Raw genomic sequence first — 18073 nt, forward strand, 5'->3', positions numbered from 1 at the left:
CGCCTGTTTAAATTTTGGACAAAGTACTTGACTCTTTTCCCCAACTTCTTTTTTCGTGAATTATTTACTGTTTATGTCACTGTTGTGTTTTAATCGGGGTGCGTGTGAGTCGAGAACCCCCCCGCCCCCACCCATCTGACCATCCGGATGCGCACAAGTGTTGAATTAAACACATTCCCAGTTTTTTTCCACATTAGTGCCATGGTTTAATTAAATTAAATTACTCTTAATTATCATCGCCAAAATATATTCTGTAAGTCAGTCTTCACACAGCCTTTTATGGTCTCATATTTTTTTTAAATCTCTTTAATCACACTCACGGTTGTCGTCCAACCTTGATTTATTATTGCTCAATTATCACTTTTTTTTTCTTTAAAAAATAAAATAAAATATGGTTATTTTGCTGATATATTTTACTGCTTGTTTAAGTTGCTCCGTAGTTTTATTTTTTACTTTAACTATTTTAAAGTGAAGCACCTATTTACTATGTTTTGAAATGTTCTGTATAGTTTTTAAAACATATCTGATGACTGACTGGTCCAGGGTGTACCCCGCCTCCCACCCAAAGTTGGCTGAGTTAGGCTCCAGCATACCTGCACCCCAAGTAAGGAAAATATTACAGAAGATGGATAGATAGTGTTTAAAATTAGCAGTGTTTAATCTGTCGGAGCGTCGTTAATACATTGGCCCCCTCGGCTACACCGGGACCCTCTACCCCTTCATATGAGGGTGCGTTTGTTGACCTTTCCGCATTTGTGTTGTTGAGCTGTCAGCAGAGCTTACAGGTCGGTAAGCCTGACAGACATGCGCATGTGCCCTGCTGCTGAGTTTGTTCCAACATAACAATGTCTCTATTAGTGCACAGGTAATCACTAAAGAACATGAATTAGAATTTCAGATATATCACCATGGAAATCGAAATCTGATCAATCATTCAGACATCATTCTAACCTTGAATCAAAACGAAATAAACCGACTCACCTTTTGATGATGTGAAAATTGTTATTTCTCATAACTACTATAAAAATAGGTTTTCACACGACAGCTTGTTAAAGTTGAAGATGTGCATTCTAACATTTAAAGTATTTAATTGATCCTCCTGTCCCGGTACCTTGCTGGTGCTATTTTGCACACATCATGATGACAGTCCAGCCTCCGATGTCCATCCTCGGACCTCTTATTCTCACTTTACATCTCAGTGGTCTGTTTACTAACATCCAGTAAACTGGATTAGCGCCGCTAGCGTGTCCATACGTTAAATTGACTTATGTGGAGATGGGCGTGTCCAGTGCACACATATGAGGTGAAAACACAAATTAAAGACATCCATCTTTGTGCGTTAGTGCTAGCATCTGTCCTAATATCATTTTTTTAACTGTTGAGATGTTTATTTCAAGTTTCTGTTTTTACTATACATGCTTATGTTAATGTTGACTAGTATTCATTCAAGGCATGATGTTACCATTCATACAAAGCTAATAGCTTTAGCCTCTGAACTTGTACTTCCTTCCTACCAGTTTAACACCCTTTTTCTGTATAAAATGTCTAGATTAAAGGACAAACAGGTCTTAAAAATCCCAACAAATGAAGCCCAGTGATGAAATTACCCCAGCAGATTGTTGTAAAGGACACCCACTCACTCACTCAGAGTTTAATCCAAGCCTACATCTTCAATCGGGGCAAAAAAAAATCGGAGCGACAGCTTTGGCTTTAATTCTTTATCCGTCACTTTTAAAAAGTCACATGATACTGGAAAGTCAAATCAACCTCAGAGCTCTTGAAAAAAACTTGGAAGTGGACCTTAATAGTTGACACGGAAAGTGTGTAGCGTACTTTATTCAGTTTTGAGTGGTCAGAACTTGTAACTATTTTACATTATAGCCTACTGATGACTATCTGATAACAGATTTTTACTTTTCCTTTCCAGAGGGATGAAACGAAAAAGGCCGCATGTCCCTCGTCACAGCAATGAGTGAGTCGTCGTCCGTTCACTCTGCAAAGCTCGTCTCATTGGCCCGCTCGTTGACCGGACTTGGGCTCGACGCCACCAACGGGGGCCCCCCCACAGTCGGCCTGCCTGACGAGCCTGCTCCTTCGGTATTGACCTTCTTTCTCTATGGTGAACAAAAGGTTTCCACACATTGGTCACATTTTGTGACATTTAATCCGTGTATTTATAAATAAAAAAAAATAGAAAAACTTTACTATGAAGATTTTGAGCAATTATTAAATGGATATAAATATAAATGCTTGGTAGGTTGGATTAAAGCTCCAGGCCATACTTTCCCCACCCTTGCTCTATATACTAATTTCTTTCACCCATACATTCTTTTGTTTCTGTAGAACTCCGGCATCGACCTCGGTCCAGGGCTCTTTTTCGCTGACGGCAAGAGGAAGGTGGATTATGTGCTGTGCTACAAATCCAAAAAAAGGCGGGCATCCAAAGGACGCCTCTCCATCTCATCCAACGGCAGCATTCCCATCCCCATTCCGGGTTTATGGGAAATGGACCCCGACTCCGGAGAGGCAGGAGGACCTGCTCCGGGAGACGTAGAGGACTCCAAGCTGACCGAGGAGGAGAAGGCTCTTATGAGGGATGAGTTTGAAACCGGGCTCCTTGATGCCGGACTGCAGATAGAACGTGATAAAGAGGTGCGTTACCTTCTTATGTAATTTCAAACCGAGCTCATGCATAACCGTGTTGAAGAATCCATTGGAAAATGTCCACCTTGTGTTCACCTCGTTAGAGAGAGAACATAATGTTCGCGTGGTATGACAACATAAGCGTCCTGCTTATTTTAGACGCGATTCTGCATGCGTGTGTTTTGTATGCTGGTTGCGAGGGGGCCGGACGGAGTGTGTTATCAGCTGCTGTTTTGGTTGAGGATTAAGAGCGCTGACCACCAGTGTGAAGCCAAAGGCCAGATTATAGGGCCTTATTAGAGAGTGATCCACTACTCAGAAGTGTTTGTGCTGGCGAGAGAGAGGCGTATGGCCGGCGGGTGAGTTTCGCTTTGATTGCATGAGTAAACGTGTATCGTTACTGACGACCATCTGTCAGGGACCCAAGTTTTTTTTTTTCGATTTTAGGAAAGTGGACTGGTTGAAGAGTGCAAGATTATTTGTGTCCAGATGCTGCTGAAGTTTGTCAAAGATTTCGATGCAGCTTTTGTGGATTTTGTTACATAATGCAGGTGTAATGGGAATTCATAACATTTGGGATCGACTTTTTTTTGTGCGGCTGGAACATTGCTGCAGTTAAATCATCTCAGTTCTGGAGGTTATTGCTTTTAATAACATATTATTATCACCACATTGCCTCTCTTTAGGGTCATTCCTGCAGTAATTGTATAGTAGTTGCTTGTCTGCAAATTCTTGGGTCCCCGGAGTGCCACAATTTATTGACTTGTGGCTTTTAGGCAGATTGGGAAAGTGCTTTGTCCTTAAAGCATACTTGCGAGTGGCTCTTAAGGCTTTGTGCATTCGGATAATTACAAATAATTGCTTTCAACGCAAAAGGTCAACAGTAAAGGTCACACTGGACAAGGCTTCCCTTTACGTCTATTAGGGCTGTCACTTGAAAATATTTTTAGTCAGGACGAGACTTTTGAGACCCGTGTGTCTACGCAGAGGCCAAACGGCATCAGCTTTATCCGGCTGCACATCCCGTGGACAATACTCAGCCGAGAGGCCGAGCTTCAGAAGATTAAAGTTGCCGTCAAAAAGGTACACACCTCTAATTCCAAGGGGAGGAGAAATATTTGTTTTATAATGATGTTTTTTTTTCTCAACTGAGCAGAAATGTGAGCTGAGGAAAAGGGCGGGCATTGCAGGAATGTGGGACTCTTTGGCAGCAATCATGAACACGCCGTTCCAGCCGGACGTCCCCGATTTCGACGTCCGGCAAGACCCGCAGACGCAAGCCCGTTTTAAGACGCTCAAACATCCTTTCATCAGAGATAAGCTCCACCTGTAAGAATCAACACACTCACAAATTGTAATGGAATTTAGTTTCGACATTGGTGATATAACCTGAATTTGTAAAGCAATTGAGTTTTCCATTAACCAAAGATAAATAGAACAAGCGCCAAAAAAAATGACTTGGAATGTTCTCCTTGCAGGTATGACATCACATCAACGGAAAATGTCTTTGATAATGCGACGCGCAGCAGAATAGTAAGTGGACAACTATGTATTGGATTTACACATTTTGGGTTAATTTAAAAAAATTATATATATATTTTGTCCACATTAAGAAGAAACCTGTTACAGAATTTAAGATATTCAATTCCATATGTTTTTTTTTTGTTTTTTGAGGAGGCCTTCAGGCAACCTTGAGAGCAAAATCAAAACAGCATCACTTGAACCATTGAGCGTAAACACAGACGTTGTTTCGTAACCTGCTTATACCGTATTTGTACGTAGGTTGCAGAGATTATTTCCCGCACAACCTGCAGACACTCCTGCCAAACCACCGGTAAGAACCTCAAGTGGCGACTTTTTGAATTTCTTAAATCATGACATCCTGAATGCTGTCACTTCTCCTGCAGGCATCATGTCCTTAGTGGCTCGAGGCGTCTACATCTCAGCCTTCCCTTTGCATGACGTGAGGAACCTCCCATGCTTTATCCTGAATGGAACTAAGTTGACATGAATGTTTTTGATTGCAATAAATGGAGATGCTTGTTTTGGAATACAGGGCCCGTTTTCCAGGAGAGGAGGTAAAGATCAACGAAATGACAGACAGGTGAGTCCTTTTTCTCACGGCAATGAACATTGCGTTTATTACGTGACGGCATTCTTGGTGGTCCACCAGGTTCTCCATGAAGAATGGGCAAACTATGGAGTCATGCACAAATACCAGCCTGTGGACCTGATCAGGTTGCTGTCCCTTTTTTTCTTTCATATAAGCACACAAGGAAATCTTTATTTGTTGCCTCTAATTGGACAGGAAGTACTTCGGGGAGCAGATTGGGTTGTACTTTGCCTGGCTGGGTGTTTACACTCAGCTCCTCATCCCTCCATCCGTACTGGGCATCATTGTTTTCCTCTACGGCATCTTCACCGTGGACACCAATGTGCCAAGGTAAGTCATTATGCAAAAATTTAACCTCAATAATGTTATGATTTTTTTTTTTTTTTTTAAATGGCTCTGCAGTCAGGAGACGTGCGACGACAACCTGAACATCACCATGTGTCCGCTGTGTGACGGAGTATGCGACTACTGGCGGCTGAGTTCGGTGTGCTCGCTGGCCAAAGCGTCCTACTTGTTTGACAACGGAACCACCGTTCTCTTCGCCATCTTCATGTCTCTATGGGGTAACCGTTTCTGGTTTTCCATTTTTATTGGTCCAAATTGACTACAAATGTGTGTCATCTTCTAGCTGCTTGCTTCCTGGAGCACTGGAAACGGCGTCAGATGTGTCTAAAACACACCTGGGATCTGACCAGCTTGGAGGATGAGGAGGTAGATTACGTTCGGCACGTGCCACGAATTTTTTTTACCACATTTCTTTTTTATCAGCAGTTTGATCATTTAGCCTCTAAATCCTTCACGCGTTCTGAATGTCTAATCCCGAGTCAGTCGAGTTGAGAGCGTTAAACCTCACGGGCTCGCAGGTTAACTGCGGTTTGATCACATATACACACACGCGCGCACACCCGCTGAGACGCAGACGTAAATATGCACGCACACGTGTACGAGAACGGCCTTAATGGGATTGCTCCCTTCTTAAATGGGGCAAATTTATTTCAAAGGATGAACATATATACAAACTTGCCTGTCATCATTTTATGTGTCCTTTTATTTTCGCTGCCCAAAGGAGCGAGTCCAGGTGAGCAAGTCGAGAAAAAAAAAATCTGATATATTTAACCTGTTGGGCTTTTTTTTACTGTGAAATTAATTTTGGATGCGTCTGAGCGAAAAACATGTCGTCATGCAATACATTGATATGTGCTGTAGGAGGAGCTGAGGCCCGAATATGAAGAAGCGTTACAGGAGAAGAAAGCCAAAATGAAAGCCAAGTGGACAAAGAAGGTGCGGTATGACATCATCATGACCACGAGAGCGATAAATACTTGTAATCACATCGAGTGTGTCGTGTTGCAGCTGACTCAAAGTGGGGATGGAGTGGATGGAGAGAGGGACCAGATGCTTTCCCACCAGGTATCGCCGGGAGAGGGTTTTTGTTTAAGTGGGGGGGACAGGGCAGGGTTGTTGCACTTAGGTGATCTAAACCTCGCCTATTAGGATTAGGATAACCTAATCTCATTTGTTCACCAGCGCTACTGCTGCACTAATATCCACAAATGTTATTATGCAAACAATTCTAATAGTCTTTGCTGAATAATCACATTTTCAACCACAGCTGCATGTTTATTTGAATTTTTTTTTAACGTATGGAAGCGCAGATGAGGCACCCCCAATCCTCTCTACCTTCTGTGAATGGTTGAGTCCAAAGCTGCTTACCTGCTTGAGATTAGGCCAGATTACTGCTGGAGAGAGAAAGGCGGGAGGGAGGCCATGTTTAGCTGGCAAACACACACCTGCCAGGTGGAAAACATAACACACAAAATGCAGTGAGGGAAATCCTCCGGCGCTCTCTTGTTACCATAACTGAATTGTGTGTACTAAACAAATCATCATGTTATAGTCTGCAAATGTGGTCATCATTTTCTCTTTTTAAGATATTAAATATCACAAATAATTGTGTCAGATAACCAAAATATAAAAAATAACTAGCACAAAATATTTTAAATTTAATTGAATTGCTGCCAAACAAGCTAATGCTACGCTAGCTGTTGATATTTGCCAACTGAGACGTGATGACCAATTTAGCTGGCAATTGTTATGTAAACTTTGGGAAATAGCAGAAAGTCCATCTTTAAATTTATATTAGATGTGCAGAGACTTTTTTTTCCACGATTGGAAACTGATGATATCAACATTTTTATTTTTTCACAGCTAGAGCCAGAGTCCCTGGATATCGAGGATCACTTGGCAGGTTACCTCATCAACGTGTCCACACTGCTGCTGCTGGTACATCTGTATTAGTGTTTCCTGTAAAAATAAAATAGCTTTTAGAACTCAAATAATCTTTACATTTAAATAAGAATTTCCAGTAATCATCTTGTGTGTTTGTTTCTAGGTTTTTGTTACTTTCTCTGCCGTGTTCGGGGTGGCCGTGTATCGCATTTGCATGTTAAGCGTGTGGTCCATGAACCCTGACCCCGAGGCTAAAGCCAGCGTGAGGATGACGGTCACCACCACGGGCATCATTCTCAACATGTTAGTGGTGCTGGTGTTGGAGGAAGTCTACGGAGCCATTGCTGTGTGGCTGACTGAGCTGGGTAGGGATCATGACCTGTCACCACTTGGCCACCAGAGGGCAGTATAATCTAGTCATTTAAAGCAGAGTTTCACAACTATGTTACACTTAATTTTTGTCATTTGTGCAAAAAATAAATTAAATTCACATCGTGTGTTAGCATTAAGCTAGCAGAGCAAATTATTATTTTTTTTTAATACACATTGTTTTTTTGTCTCATCCAATCAGAGCTCCCAAAAACGCAGGAAGAGTTTGAGGAGAGGTTGATCTTCAAGTCTTTCTTTCTCAAATCCATGAACGCCTTTGCACCCATTTTCTACGTGGCCTTCTTCAAGGGCAGGTGAGCGTCTTTTCACGTTCTACTCCAACGCACCTCCTCATTATTCCTGACCCAGTGTTGTTGTCATTCAGGTTTTCCGGTCGGCCTGGAGACTATGTTTACGTCTTTAGCGACTACCGCATGGAGGAGGTGCGGCCTCATGTCTCGTTTTACCTCTCGTGTGTGTGTTGTGACATTGTTTGAAACATTTTTTTTTTGTGTATCCTCCTCCCTAGTGTGCACCTCCAGGCTGCCTCATCGAGCTTTGCATCCAACTCAGCATGATCATGCTGGGAAAACAACTTATTCAAAATAACGTGTTTGAGGTTCTCATTCCGTACGTACACCACCTCCAAAGCATTTACATTTCTAACTAACATCAAAGTGAACGCCGCTTTTTTTTGTATTCTTTCTAGGAAGTTAAGGAAGATGTACAGAACCATACAGGAGCAAAAAGGCAAGCACAGAAGCGCCGAGGACGAGACGGATGAGGACGAAGAGAAGAGATCCAAACAGCAGTTCCATAAAGATTTTGCCCTGGAGCCCTTTGAGGGCGTGAGTCCGGAATACATGGAAATGAGTAATCGTCTTTTCCTCATCTACATGAGCACTCTCTACCAGCAGACAATTTAAATCAGCCGTCGTTCTGCCCGCAGTCATCCAGTACGGCTTTGTGTCTCTGTTTGTGGCTTCCTTCCCGCTGGCGCCTGCCTTCGCTCTGCTCAACAACGTCATCGAGATCCGCCTTGACGCCGCCAAGTTTGTGACCGAGATCCGGCGGCCGGATGCTGTTAGGTGTAAAGATATAGGTACACTCCATACACACACAACGGCAAGGCTGAAACTTTTGATCACTTTCTTTTCCTTTACTTTCACTCCATTTGTGTCTTTTACACACACACACACGTCCGCACACAAACTGCCATTTTTCCTTTCTTTTCTTTCTCATGCCACCTCCAGGAATATGGTACAACATTCTCTGTGGGATCAGCAAATTTTCTGTCATTACCAATGTAAGTGTGTGTCTCGTGCATGAAATGAGTGCGTAAGAAATTATTTTACTTTCACTCTAACGAGGAAAATAAAAAATGCATGTGTGGTATCATTGGCTGATTTTAGTTTGTCTCCGCAGGCGTTCGTCATCTCCTTCACGTCGGAGTTTGTGCCTCGCATGGTGTACCAGTACATTTACAGCGGCAATGGCACCATGAACGGCTACACGGAACATTCTCTCTCCTACTTCAACGTCACCAACTTCCTGCCGGGCACCGCGCCCAACACAACAGTATCTGTGTGCAGGTGGCAAGGATACCTTTAAAACTTCACCTTACTAGTCTTCCCTTTTAATCCTTGAGCTCAGTGAATTAAAAAAAAAAAATGAATCCACCATATGCACTTGACGCCATGCTAAATTTTTAGGTATAAGGACTACAGGGATCCACCATGGGCACCGGATGCTTACACCTTCTCCAAACAGTATTGGTCTGTTCTGGCTGCAAAACTGCTCTTTGTCATATTCTTCCAGGTGAGATTTTTTTTTTTTTAGTTTACTCGCAACAGTCGGATAACAACAATGCTTGATTCCTTTTAGAACCTCGCCATGTTCCTGAGCATGCTGGTGGCCTGGTTGATCCCCGACGTGCCGCGGTCGCTGCGGGAGCAGTTGAAGAAGGAGAACATGATGCTGATGGAGTTCCTGCTCAATCAAGACCAGGAGGCCCACGCTACGTCGCTCTCTACCAAAGGCTCCGTCTTCCCCGTCCCTGCCAACATTGACATTGTGGTGGAGGCACCGTCAGAGGACTACCAGGTCCAGAAGGAGGCGGAAGAAGTCCAGGAGGAGGAGATGGTGAAGGTTGAGGTTGACGTAGCTGAAGAGGAGCCCAGTCGGACTGGTGATAGTGACTCAGATGCCGGCGATACTTTTGAGGATGTCGTTGGAACGGGAGATGAAGAGCGAGGACGTGAGGGACAAGGCGAGGAGAAAGCAGAAAGGTCAGAGGATGAAGAGGAGGAAATAAAAGTAAATGACGGAGGTGAGCAAGATGAACAGAAGAGCGTACCTCAAGGGGAGGTAAATGAAAAAGCAGAATATGAGGAAGACACTTCCATTGTGGATTTGGACGCCCTCATGATTCAGTTGGGCCTCGCAGGTGAGAGAAAAAACTTGAAAATATGTTTCATTTTTTTTCTCTTTTATAAGGTGCAAGAGCTGGTGTTGTTAAGTGACTGGTGTCCTCTCGTAAATTTTGACATCCTCATGCAGATGGAGACGCCTCATCACTCAAAGATACAGAGATCCCACAGTCAAGCTTCAAAGAAGAACCATCTAAAAGAGCTTCCTGCCAGTCACTGAGCAGCCCCATGGCGGAGCTAGCACCCTCCCACACGGACGCGAGGCTCTTTGCGCCCATCGCTCCTCCGCCCCGAGAACGGGGCGCCGGGGCCAAGGCCCGCTGCTCCACCCTGCCTTCACGCCGCCAAGGGGCGGAGACGTGTTACAGCCTGCCGAGACCCAGCAGCCTCTCTCGATTCCATCAGCAGGCGTCCCTCGTGCCGCTGGTCCCCCTCCGACCTTCGCCGTCCGCCGAGCCCAAGAGCGAATCCCCGCGGCAACCCCCCAGCTCCGGCGAACTCTTCTCCCTCAAAGGCCCCCCTCCACCTCAGCAGCCTCGCTCAAGGGACAAAGCCCGGTGCTCCACCCTGCCCTCCAGACAAAGACCCCCCGAATCGGAAGAGCGCCCTACCAAACCGAGCCAATCCATCAGCTTCACAAAGCTGGGAGACCGAGTGCCCCCTTCCCCCAGTGAACTTAAACGCAACACGGCAGTATGAGAGAAAAAAAGATGGGGTGGGGATGAGGGGGACAATCCAGATTATTATCTTGTCTGTGCCTGGAGCCTCACCTGCCCCCTTATTTCCTAAATAAGACCCTCCTTATCTTTTTCAATTGTTTATACAACAGAAAGACAATTCAGAGATAGCGATGCTCCGAAAGGCCCCTTGCCGCTCAACACTGGAACTCTTTTTACTCTTCTTCTTGTTGTTTTTTTTTTTTTATCCCACAGATGCAGCTCAAATAGCTTCCCCCCTCCTTCTCCACGACGCTCAGCTTTCCCAATACGTCTATAGAAGAGCATGGGAGCTATACAATCGAAAGTTACGCTCGTAGATGAAATGTTGATTTATAGAGGTTTTGATATACAAAAGAAGGCAAAAATGATAATAAAACAACAACATATTTTTATCTGTTTTTTTTTTTTCTTTGTGATATCACAGCCTCCCAACACTTGTGAATTTTGAAACTAACCTGGCTGTCTCTTTATAAGCGCAGTGACTCTCCTAATGGGAAAGTTCCTGTTTCTCCTCCAAAAGTTTTTGCATGACTCCGCCTCCTCTTCCACAGAATGGGGCCCTTTGTGGGGGGCTTCCCAGCATTCCGCAAAAAAATCCTACAGGTGAGAGCACTGAAACACACCATTGCTTGGATGACAATTTTAAATTCCCATCTTCTTTTTTTACAAGTGCGTTTTCGCCAATTCGGGAGTGCGTAATCACAACCCAGGCCAAGAGGGAGGGCACAAGTTTTCCACGCAGGTGAGCTCTCGCTCCCTCCCTCTCTCTCTTTTTCTCTCTCAAGCGCACACACACACGACAAACTAATGTTGGGAGTGATCGGGACATGAGTAAATATTGGTTTTGCATGAAGGTGTCTTCATAGAGACAGGCAAACTGTGTGTGTGTGTAAGCGGACTACATGACTTTGACACACAGCTTATACAGCTGCCCTGAAAAGCCGCAAGGTGAGTGTGGCCTTTTGTCTTAAATTTATTTCACATGTTCTCGTCCAGCAGAATTTCACTGCGTTTTTTTCTCTTTTTTTAAAAATACTTTTCACGCTGTTGAAACACACACAAGTACACAACTTCTCCAATGTCCTTCCCTTCCCTCTGTTCAAACTCGCCTTGAAAAACACTGCCCGCAGCTATTCAAATGACGGCATGGCCGCATTAACAAACTGCCTCGACGGCTTTCTCCAATAACGACAACATGACGCACGCAAATATTTGTCATTTTTTGTGAACATACTGTCCGTATGTTTTATCTTTGGGCAGAGTTCACGAGAGATAGGACTTCTTTGTAATCTTTCCATCTCTCAAGTGCTCTCAATGGTCTTTTGTTTATCGTTTTGCCCTTTGGTATGTTTCGACTCGCCTGTTTCCTTAAAACCAGTTAAAGTATGTGGAATTATTTCGTAAAAAATCATTTTTGAAAATGGATTCGATCACTTTAAGGGAAGCAGTTAGGAGGTCCCATAAAATACAATCAATACAGCACAATGTGATCTGGCTCACAGTTGACACGTCACGTAGAAATATAAAGATAAATGAGATACACGGGTGGTTCTCTGGAAGCGTGGGCCGAAATTGTGTACACTCTGTCCCCCCCCCCTCCCCACAGCATGTTGCACACAGTCACCGAGTGGCTGTGGTGGGAGCGATTGTGGCTGCCCGTGAACGTCTCGTGGTCGGATTTGGAGGACCGCGACGGCCGTGTCTACGCCAAAGCCTCGCAGCTGTACGACGTGCTGCCAATCGCATTCTGCATTCTCTTTGTCAGATTTCTTTTTGAGAGGTGAGCAATACTGGAGTGCAAATATTATTTCATAAGGCATTGTATTGCATTTATTTATTCATGTTTATTTTTCTGCCCTTTTATGTTGGCCTCGTGGTGTTCAGGTTGGTGGCCGCGCCACTGGCCGATGTTTGCGGCGTCAAAGACAAACTACGTCGCACTGTGGAGCAAAATGCTGTTCTGGAAAATTACTTCTCTACAAAAGCACACGTTCCGTCACAGGTAAACGAAATCAAGACGGAAGATTCTTGTTTTTTTAGTTGTGGGTCATGTTAGGGCCCATAAGTCAACAATACCGTGAATGTGCGTATCAGGCGGATGTGAGGGCTCTGTGTAAAAAGACAAGTTGGACCGAGCGGAGAATTCAATTGTGGTTCAGGAGGAGGCGGAACCATCGGCGTCCAGGTCTTCGAAAGAGATTCTGTGAGGCCAGGTGTGTGTGTGTGAGTTTTGATGCACTAAATGTTCCTCAAAGGCATTTTTTTTTTACGTCCTTATTGTTTTCATATTTCAACAGCTGGAGATGTGGATTCTATTTTTTTGCGTTTGTTGGAGGCATTTTCGCCCTCCATGATGTAAGTGCTTCTTTATATCTGTTATTGTTTAGTCTTAGTGTTACCTTGTCACTGTTTTATGTTGTGGATTTTTAGAAACCCTGGTTTTACACTCTGAAGGAGGTTTGGGCAGGTTTCCCTAAACAGGTAAATGAAAAAAATTAATGTAATGAATTTAAAGGATATTAAATGTAACGTGATGTCCTGTCATGTGTCCAGTCGTTGCTGCAATCACAGTACTGGTATTACTTCCTGGAAATGGGCTTCTACCTTTCGTTGCTCCTCAGCCTCACGTTCGATGTGAAGCGGAAGGCAAGTGTGAATATTGGGAAACACTGTCAGGTGGTCAGTTTTGAGATTTGGAGTCTTTGTCACTGGTGCAGGACTTTAAAGAGCAGGTGATCCACCACATCGCCACGCTGACTCTGCTGGCATTCTCGTGGATCTCCAACTACATCCGCGTCGGCACCATCGTGATGGCGCTCCACGACTCGGCCGACGTCCTGCTCGAGGTCAGCTCGCTCGTCACGTGGACTCGAGTGTGCGATGATCTCTCCGTGCGAGATTGTGAGCAACAGAGCAACCAGTTTGGATTTGTTTGCTGACGATTTTTATGAATGTGTTTTGCAATTATTTTTATAATTACTGGTTTTCAATCAATTATTGTTCACCACCACCACTAAATAGATTAATTCATTAATAGCAAAAAAATGGAACATCTGATCGTTGCACACAATAATTCAGTTGTGTTTTTTCTTGCAGGGTGCAAAACTACTCAACTATGCCAAGTGGCATAAAACGGCCAACGCCATGTTTGTAGTTTTCACCTTCATTTTCATGCTGACCAGACTTGTGATTTTTCCTTTCTGGTAAGTATGTGACAATATTTTACCACATGGGTGGCAAAATTCTCTATGAGTAGAACTGAGCCAGTAATTAGTCAAATTCAATTTTCAAATCATAATGGCCGCAGGGTGATCCATTGCACGTGGGTGTATCCGCTGGAGCACTACCCAGCGTTCTTCGGCTACTATTTCTTCAATGTCATGCTAAGCGTGCTCCAGTTGCTGCACCTCTACTGGGCCATCCTCATATCAAAAATGCTCTTCAAGTGTCTCTTCAGCAAGGTGCGTTTATTACGGCTCGGTGTTACGTTTTGCATGACAACCCTCACTTGCGTGTTGTGCTTTTTGCACGTGCAGTTAGAAGGGGACGACAGAAGCGATGAAGAGGAAGAAGATAGCGAGGAGGAGAGAAACTACAAGAGGAGTCACATGAACGGAGCCAAGAGCTATGCAAATGGTCACTGATGGGATAAGAACAGGGATTGGACAAAATCCCAGCAGACTGTATAGAAATGCATCCAGAAAGTATTCAACGTGATTCACATTTCCATATTTTTTTAGGACACAGCCTTATATCTAGCAATACCTCGACTTACGATTGTAATCTCTTGTGAAAGTATGCCCTCTAGCGGCCACGAAGAAAAACAAGTGTGTGTGTAGAGTCGATTGTGCTTTGAATTACAACGACTGTGAAGGATAAGCCATGACCTGATATGAAGTTACATATTAGCGAAGCTTAAATAAAACACACTTCAATTCACAAAACAATTAATTCAGCATCACAAGCACAGATCAGGGGGGACATCCCATGGTCCAAACTACAATCAAAAGAAGGAAAAACTGCTGGGAAAAAAGGTAAAGTAGCTAATGAAATTAACCAACTGCAGTCGATGGCAACATTTTGGGCAAATTTTATTGTATATAGTTCAGTATATGTATGATATATAGCATATAGAAGTGTGTATTTATACAGTAATATGACGGAATATACTCATTAGCACACATTTTTTAATTTGATTATTTGTAAATTTTATAAGAACGTCTAGGGTAAGCTTCCTGACGTCACACACGCCACAAACGACACCCAACTGACGTCATTTTTTACGTCAAAGGATGACACGCTTTTTATACGCATGCGTAAAACACATCGCTTGGCTTTCCTCCGATGTGTTTCTGCTATTTGCTGTCCTCTAGCGGCGTTGGCTGGTTAGACGTTGCCATAGAAACCATCCCGCGAGCTTTTTGTGTTTAAAATCGGATCCCAAGCAAACGACAACATGGCGAACAAAATGATATCCGTGCCCGAATTTAAAACCTACCGCACGAGCGTGAAAATTGGAAACTGGAGGGAGGAACAGTACTTGGAAGAGGTTTGTGCTCAAATCGATATTTAGGTTTATTATTGGTTTAGCTACTGTTTAGAACTCGAAGAGTATTTCACCGACGCGACGGAGAAACCAAACGAATACATCAATCTAAAGATATAAGTATCTTTTCATTTTCCTATAGCCATTTTTATCCATCCACCCATCATCCATATTTCTATATCATACAACAGGTTTAATGTGTCTTTCTACTACAGCATGTGAAGAACAAGTTCTTGCGCAAAAAAGAAAAGGGGGAGCTGATCGCCCAGAGAGTGGACTCCCTCAGGAACAACATCCTCAGTCCGGTACCATCATGACATTCAAATGACAAAATAAGTGATGATGAGGATGATGATGGATGTCAATGTGTGTCCAGGTGAAACTGAGCGTGACAACGGATGGTGCTCTGCACTTTGGAGATGTTGTGATGTTGTTGAACATTGGTGACCTGGGCCAGTGTTTAACACTGGGCATCAACGCGCACATTAACCACATGACCAAGATTCCTTCTCCTGCGATTCAAGGCCCGTGTGGAGTCAGTGCAGGTAGAAGCGTTCAGCCCTGTGTGCGCACGGCATTCATTATTACCAGGTACGTGCACACACACACACACACACACACACACACACACACACACACACACACACACACACACACACACACACACACACACACACACACACACACACACACACACATATTGCATCAGCGGAATCTTCTAATGTTACTTTTGTTGATGGTAGCGTGGATGGCACTCCTGAAGGAGCAACGCTGCATTATGACCAAAGTTTTGCCCTGAAAACAACAAGTGACTTCACCGGCAGCGTAAGTGACTCTCTACTACCCCCCAAAAAAAACACAAACTAAAAATATTTATATTTAATATTTCTACGGCAATACATGAGAACAGTTATCAATTTCTTAATTATTTGTATTATTAAATTAAAGATGAATCTATTTCTAAACAATCTATTTCCAATATATAGCTGTATATTTGAGACTGTTTGTGATTTAGGGCTATACAAGTAAACTTGACTTGACTTGACTTGACTTGACTTGACTTGACTTGTATTAAAGTAGTTCAATTATTCATAAGCTTTTGAAAAAAAATATATACCAGTATATTGTCACAACTTGCATTTTGTTGTTTTTTCCGATTTCCTTTTCAGATGTACCTAACGAGTGACGTGAAGACGTTCCGGAAGTCCGCTGTGAGGTCTCGTCTCCAGGAGGTCAACTTGGACAATAGCGAGTGCTTCCAATCCTGGTGGAAGTTGGTGCACTTTGACCCTCAGGAAAGGCTCGAGCACGAGGGTCTGCCTGTACCCGTGAGTTTCTTTAACCCGCTGGTTAAATATTTCACCCGCTTACAATCTCAGCATTTCCTTCCATGCATCATCTTAACGAGGTTGCACTTTGTTTTCTTTCGCAGGCCAACGTCAACGTGGTCGTCCTCCACTGCAAGACCAACCAGGCTCTGGCTATCACGGAACATCTTGTCCCAGGGTATTATAATGACCTTTCCCTGATCTCTCACCTCTAAAAATTTAACACGGCCCTTGTCGTGTGCGGAATTCTAAGCCTTTGTTATTCTTTAGGGCCACCGTACTTTTTTTAATCAACATTGGCGTGCAATTATTTTAAGTGCCCATTCAATCTTTGATTCCTTCTTCTCCCCCCGGCAGCACCACATACGGCACTGAATATGAGGTGACCGCCCATACTTTCTTGGACAGTCACAAAGCCGAAAAAGCCAATAACCACTGGATCCTGTGCACCGGTGACCCGGCCGGGGACGGCCTCCTGCTTCTCAATCGCCTGAAATCCGAGGGCAACTGCATAACGTTACCGCGGGAAAACCCAGACGATCCAACGGAGTTTCTCAGATGTAGTGTGTGTAACTATAGGGAAGACAGGTTTGGTTCTTAAAAAAAAAAAAAAAGATCATGTTTTCTATATTTGGATGCCCCCCACACACAAACTCTGTCCTCCAATGTATGTTCCCATAAGAATTTGAGAAGTTTTCTCAAACACGAGGGGTGGTCATCTATTGTGATTCCTAAAAATAACAATAATAGAAAATGTGATATGGAAGCCCATGGTGAAGTATTTTTCCCACATTCTGGGAAAAAAAACATTATTACAGCTTTCGGGCCTATAATGGCTTGTTGCTGGCATGTTTGAGGAATTTATGTCCCCTTGACTCCTGCTCGGGGAAAAAAAAACATCTTGTCATGCCTTTAGGTTACTTGAACACTATATTGTCCATGTGTGTATATAGGTGTGTCATAAATTGAGGTGTACCCAACATTTTTTCATGGCAATTTCACCTGTTTATTTTTTCCTGGGGGAAAAAAATGATTATTCCATTCGCGGAGTTGTATCTTGTATGGGTGTTCGTATCCTGTATGGGTGTGGCCAGTTTCCAAGTATAATTGGAGATGGACAAGTGTGAAGCAGTAGTTTTTCAAGTCTCGAAAACTGGTGAGTCAACATATACTGTATGTGTGTGTGCGTGTGTCTGTGTTGCAAGTAACAGGCTAGCCTGAAATATCAAAAATCGAATTTAGTTTTCTTTTTCCCCAAATAGTATAAATAGGTCAAAGGGTCTATATAGGTTGTCACTTTATGAAGTTCAGTGAAGTTGATGTGCATTGATTTATGGCCAGCAGCCTCGCCACATCAAATATAAATAATTGTTAAAGATCTCCAAAAAATAATCCTGAGCGATTGTTGATTGTGGAACGGAAGTATACAAAATCATAAAGTTTGCTATATTTATTTTCCCAAACTCTATCTCTTGGCAGGTGGTTAAATTTGGATGTTTTTTTTTTTCACATTAATATCCTGTGGTGTCCACCAGGGGTCAGTGTTGGAAACAGCCACCACTTTAAATCGTTTATTATTTAATTGCCATTAAATCATTGATGATTTAACTGTGTTTTCACGTTCTTGTACATTTACAGGTATTGCGCAAATGTTATTTCTGAAGCATGCATAGCTGCTCGTTGGATTAATCATTAAC

The 18073-nt window shown here is 43.3% G+C and overlaps 3 protein-coding genes and 1 long non-coding RNA gene across 9 annotated transcripts; 3 read left to right on the top strand and 1 right to left on the bottom strand.

Annotated features, from left to right (window-relative positions):
• Positions 1-1874: 1874 nt before the first annotated feature.
• On the bottom strand, positions 1875-11103 carry LOC125971086 (uncharacterized). 2 transcript variants are annotated; one of them, XR_007482345.2, is made up of 4 exons: positions 10958-11103; positions 7010-7060; positions 6470-6546; positions 1875-2114 (listed from the first exon to the last, which is right to left on the bottom strand). It is a non-coding gene; the product is annotated as an uncharacterized lncRNA (long non-coding RNA). The 2 variants fall into 2 exon arrangements; XR_007482346.1 differs by lacking the exon at positions 1875-2114 and adding an exon at positions 2484-2628.
• ano2a (anoctamin 2a) lies at positions 1951-10894 on the top strand. 2 transcript variants are annotated; one of them, XM_049723967.1, is made up of 27 exons: positions 1951-2097; positions 2344-2652; positions 3631-3726; positions 3800-3972; positions 4122-4176; positions 4426-4477; positions 4551-4606; positions 4700-4747; positions 4817-4881; positions 4952-5086; positions 5159-5319; positions 5385-5467; positions 5823-5834; positions 5963-6037; positions 6110-6166; positions 6965-7039; positions 7149-7350; positions 7557-7668; positions 7740-7797; positions 7884-7984; positions 8064-8227; positions 8304-8456; positions 8608-8660; positions 8780-8946; positions 9067-9172; positions 9239-9800; positions 9914-10894. In XM_049723967.1, the coding sequence occupies exons 1-27, from the start codon at positions 1951-1953 to the stop codon at positions 10480-10482; spliced, it is 3846 nt and encodes a 1281-aa protein (XP_049579924.1). In that variant the 3' UTR covers positions 10483-10894. The 2 variants fall into 2 exon arrangements, with proteins under 2 accessions (XP_049579924.1, XP_049579925.1); XM_049723968.1 differs by lacking the exon at positions 5823-5834.
• On the top strand, positions 10965-14453 carry cers3b (ceramide synthase 3b). 4 transcript variants are annotated; one of them, XM_049724007.1, is made up of 12 exons: positions 10965-11105; positions 11173-11244; positions 12109-12282; positions 12387-12504; positions 12597-12715; positions 12800-12857; positions 12933-12983; positions 13056-13148; positions 13220-13348; positions 13599-13705; positions 13810-13963; positions 14039-14453. In XM_049724007.1, the coding sequence occupies exons 1-12, from the start codon at positions 10993-10995 to the stop codon at positions 14144-14146; spliced, it is 1296 nt and encodes a 431-aa protein (XP_049579964.1). In that variant the 5' UTR covers positions 10965-10992; the 3' UTR covers positions 14147-14453. The 4 variants fall into 4 exon arrangements, 3 of the variants coding, with proteins under 3 accessions (XP_049579964.1, XP_049579963.1, XP_049579965.1); XM_049724006.1 differs by having other exon boundaries at positions 11030-11244; XM_049724008.2 differs by lacking the exons at positions 10965-11105; positions 11173-11244 and adding an exon at positions 11259-11450.
• Positions 14454-14562: 109 nt separating this feature from the next.
• Positions 14563-17984, top strand: cfap161 (cilia and flagella associated protein 161). Its single transcript, XM_049724010.2, has 7 exons — positions 14563-15051; positions 15264-15353; positions 15425-15639; positions 15792-15873; positions 16218-16376; positions 16481-16554; positions 16734-17984. Exons 1-7 carry the CDS (start codon positions 14959-14961, stop codon positions 16975-16977), a joined length of 957 nt encoding a protein of 318 aa, XP_049579967.1. The 5' UTR covers positions 14563-14958; the 3' UTR covers positions 16978-17984.
• The last annotated feature ends 89 nt before the right edge of the window (positions 17985-18073 follow it).

The sequence above is a fragment of the Syngnathus scovelli genome, chromosome 6 (assembly GCF_024217435.2).
Source record: "Syngnathus scovelli strain Florida chromosome 6, RoL_Ssco_1.2, whole genome shotgun sequence".
NCBI lineage: Eukaryota > Metazoa > Chordata > Actinopteri > Syngnathiformes > Syngnathidae > Syngnathus > Syngnathus scovelli.

Coding starts and splice junctions, on each gene's coding strand:
- cfap161 (XM_049724010.2), top strand. CDS start 14,959: ATGGCGAACAAAATGATATCCGTGCCCGAATTTAAAACCTACCGCACG. Junction 15,354..15,424: donor GGAACAACATCCTCAGTCCG/GTACCATCATGA, acceptor ATGTGTGTCCAG/GTGAAACTGAGCGTGACAAC. Junction 16,377..16,480: donor ACGAGGGTCTGCCTGTACCC/GTGAGTTTCTTT, acceptor TTTCTTTCGCAG/GCCAACGTCAACGTGGTCGT.
- ano2a (XM_049723967.1), top strand. CDS start 1,951: ATGTCCCTCGTCACAGCAATGAGTGAGTCGTCGTCCGTTCACTCTGCA. Junction 3,727..3,799: donor TTAAAGTTGCCGTCAAAAAG/GTACACACCTCT, acceptor TCAACTGAGCAG/AAATGTGAGCTGAGGAAAAG. Junction 9,801..9,913: donor GATTCAGTTGGGCCTCGCAG/GTGAGAGAAAAA, acceptor ATCCTCATGCAG/ATGGAGACGCCTCATCACTC.
- cers3b (XM_049724006.1), top strand. CDS start 11,030: ATGACTCCGCCTCCTCTTCCACAGAATGGGGCCCTTTGTGGGGGGCTT. Junction 12,283..12,386: donor GTCAGATTTCTTTTTGAGAG/GTGAGCAATACT, acceptor CGTGGTGTTCAG/GTTGGTGGCCGCGCCACTGG. Junction 12,858..12,932: donor GCATTTTCGCCCTCCATGAT/GTAAGTGCTTCT, acceptor GTGGATTTTTAG/AAACCCTGGTTTTACACTCT.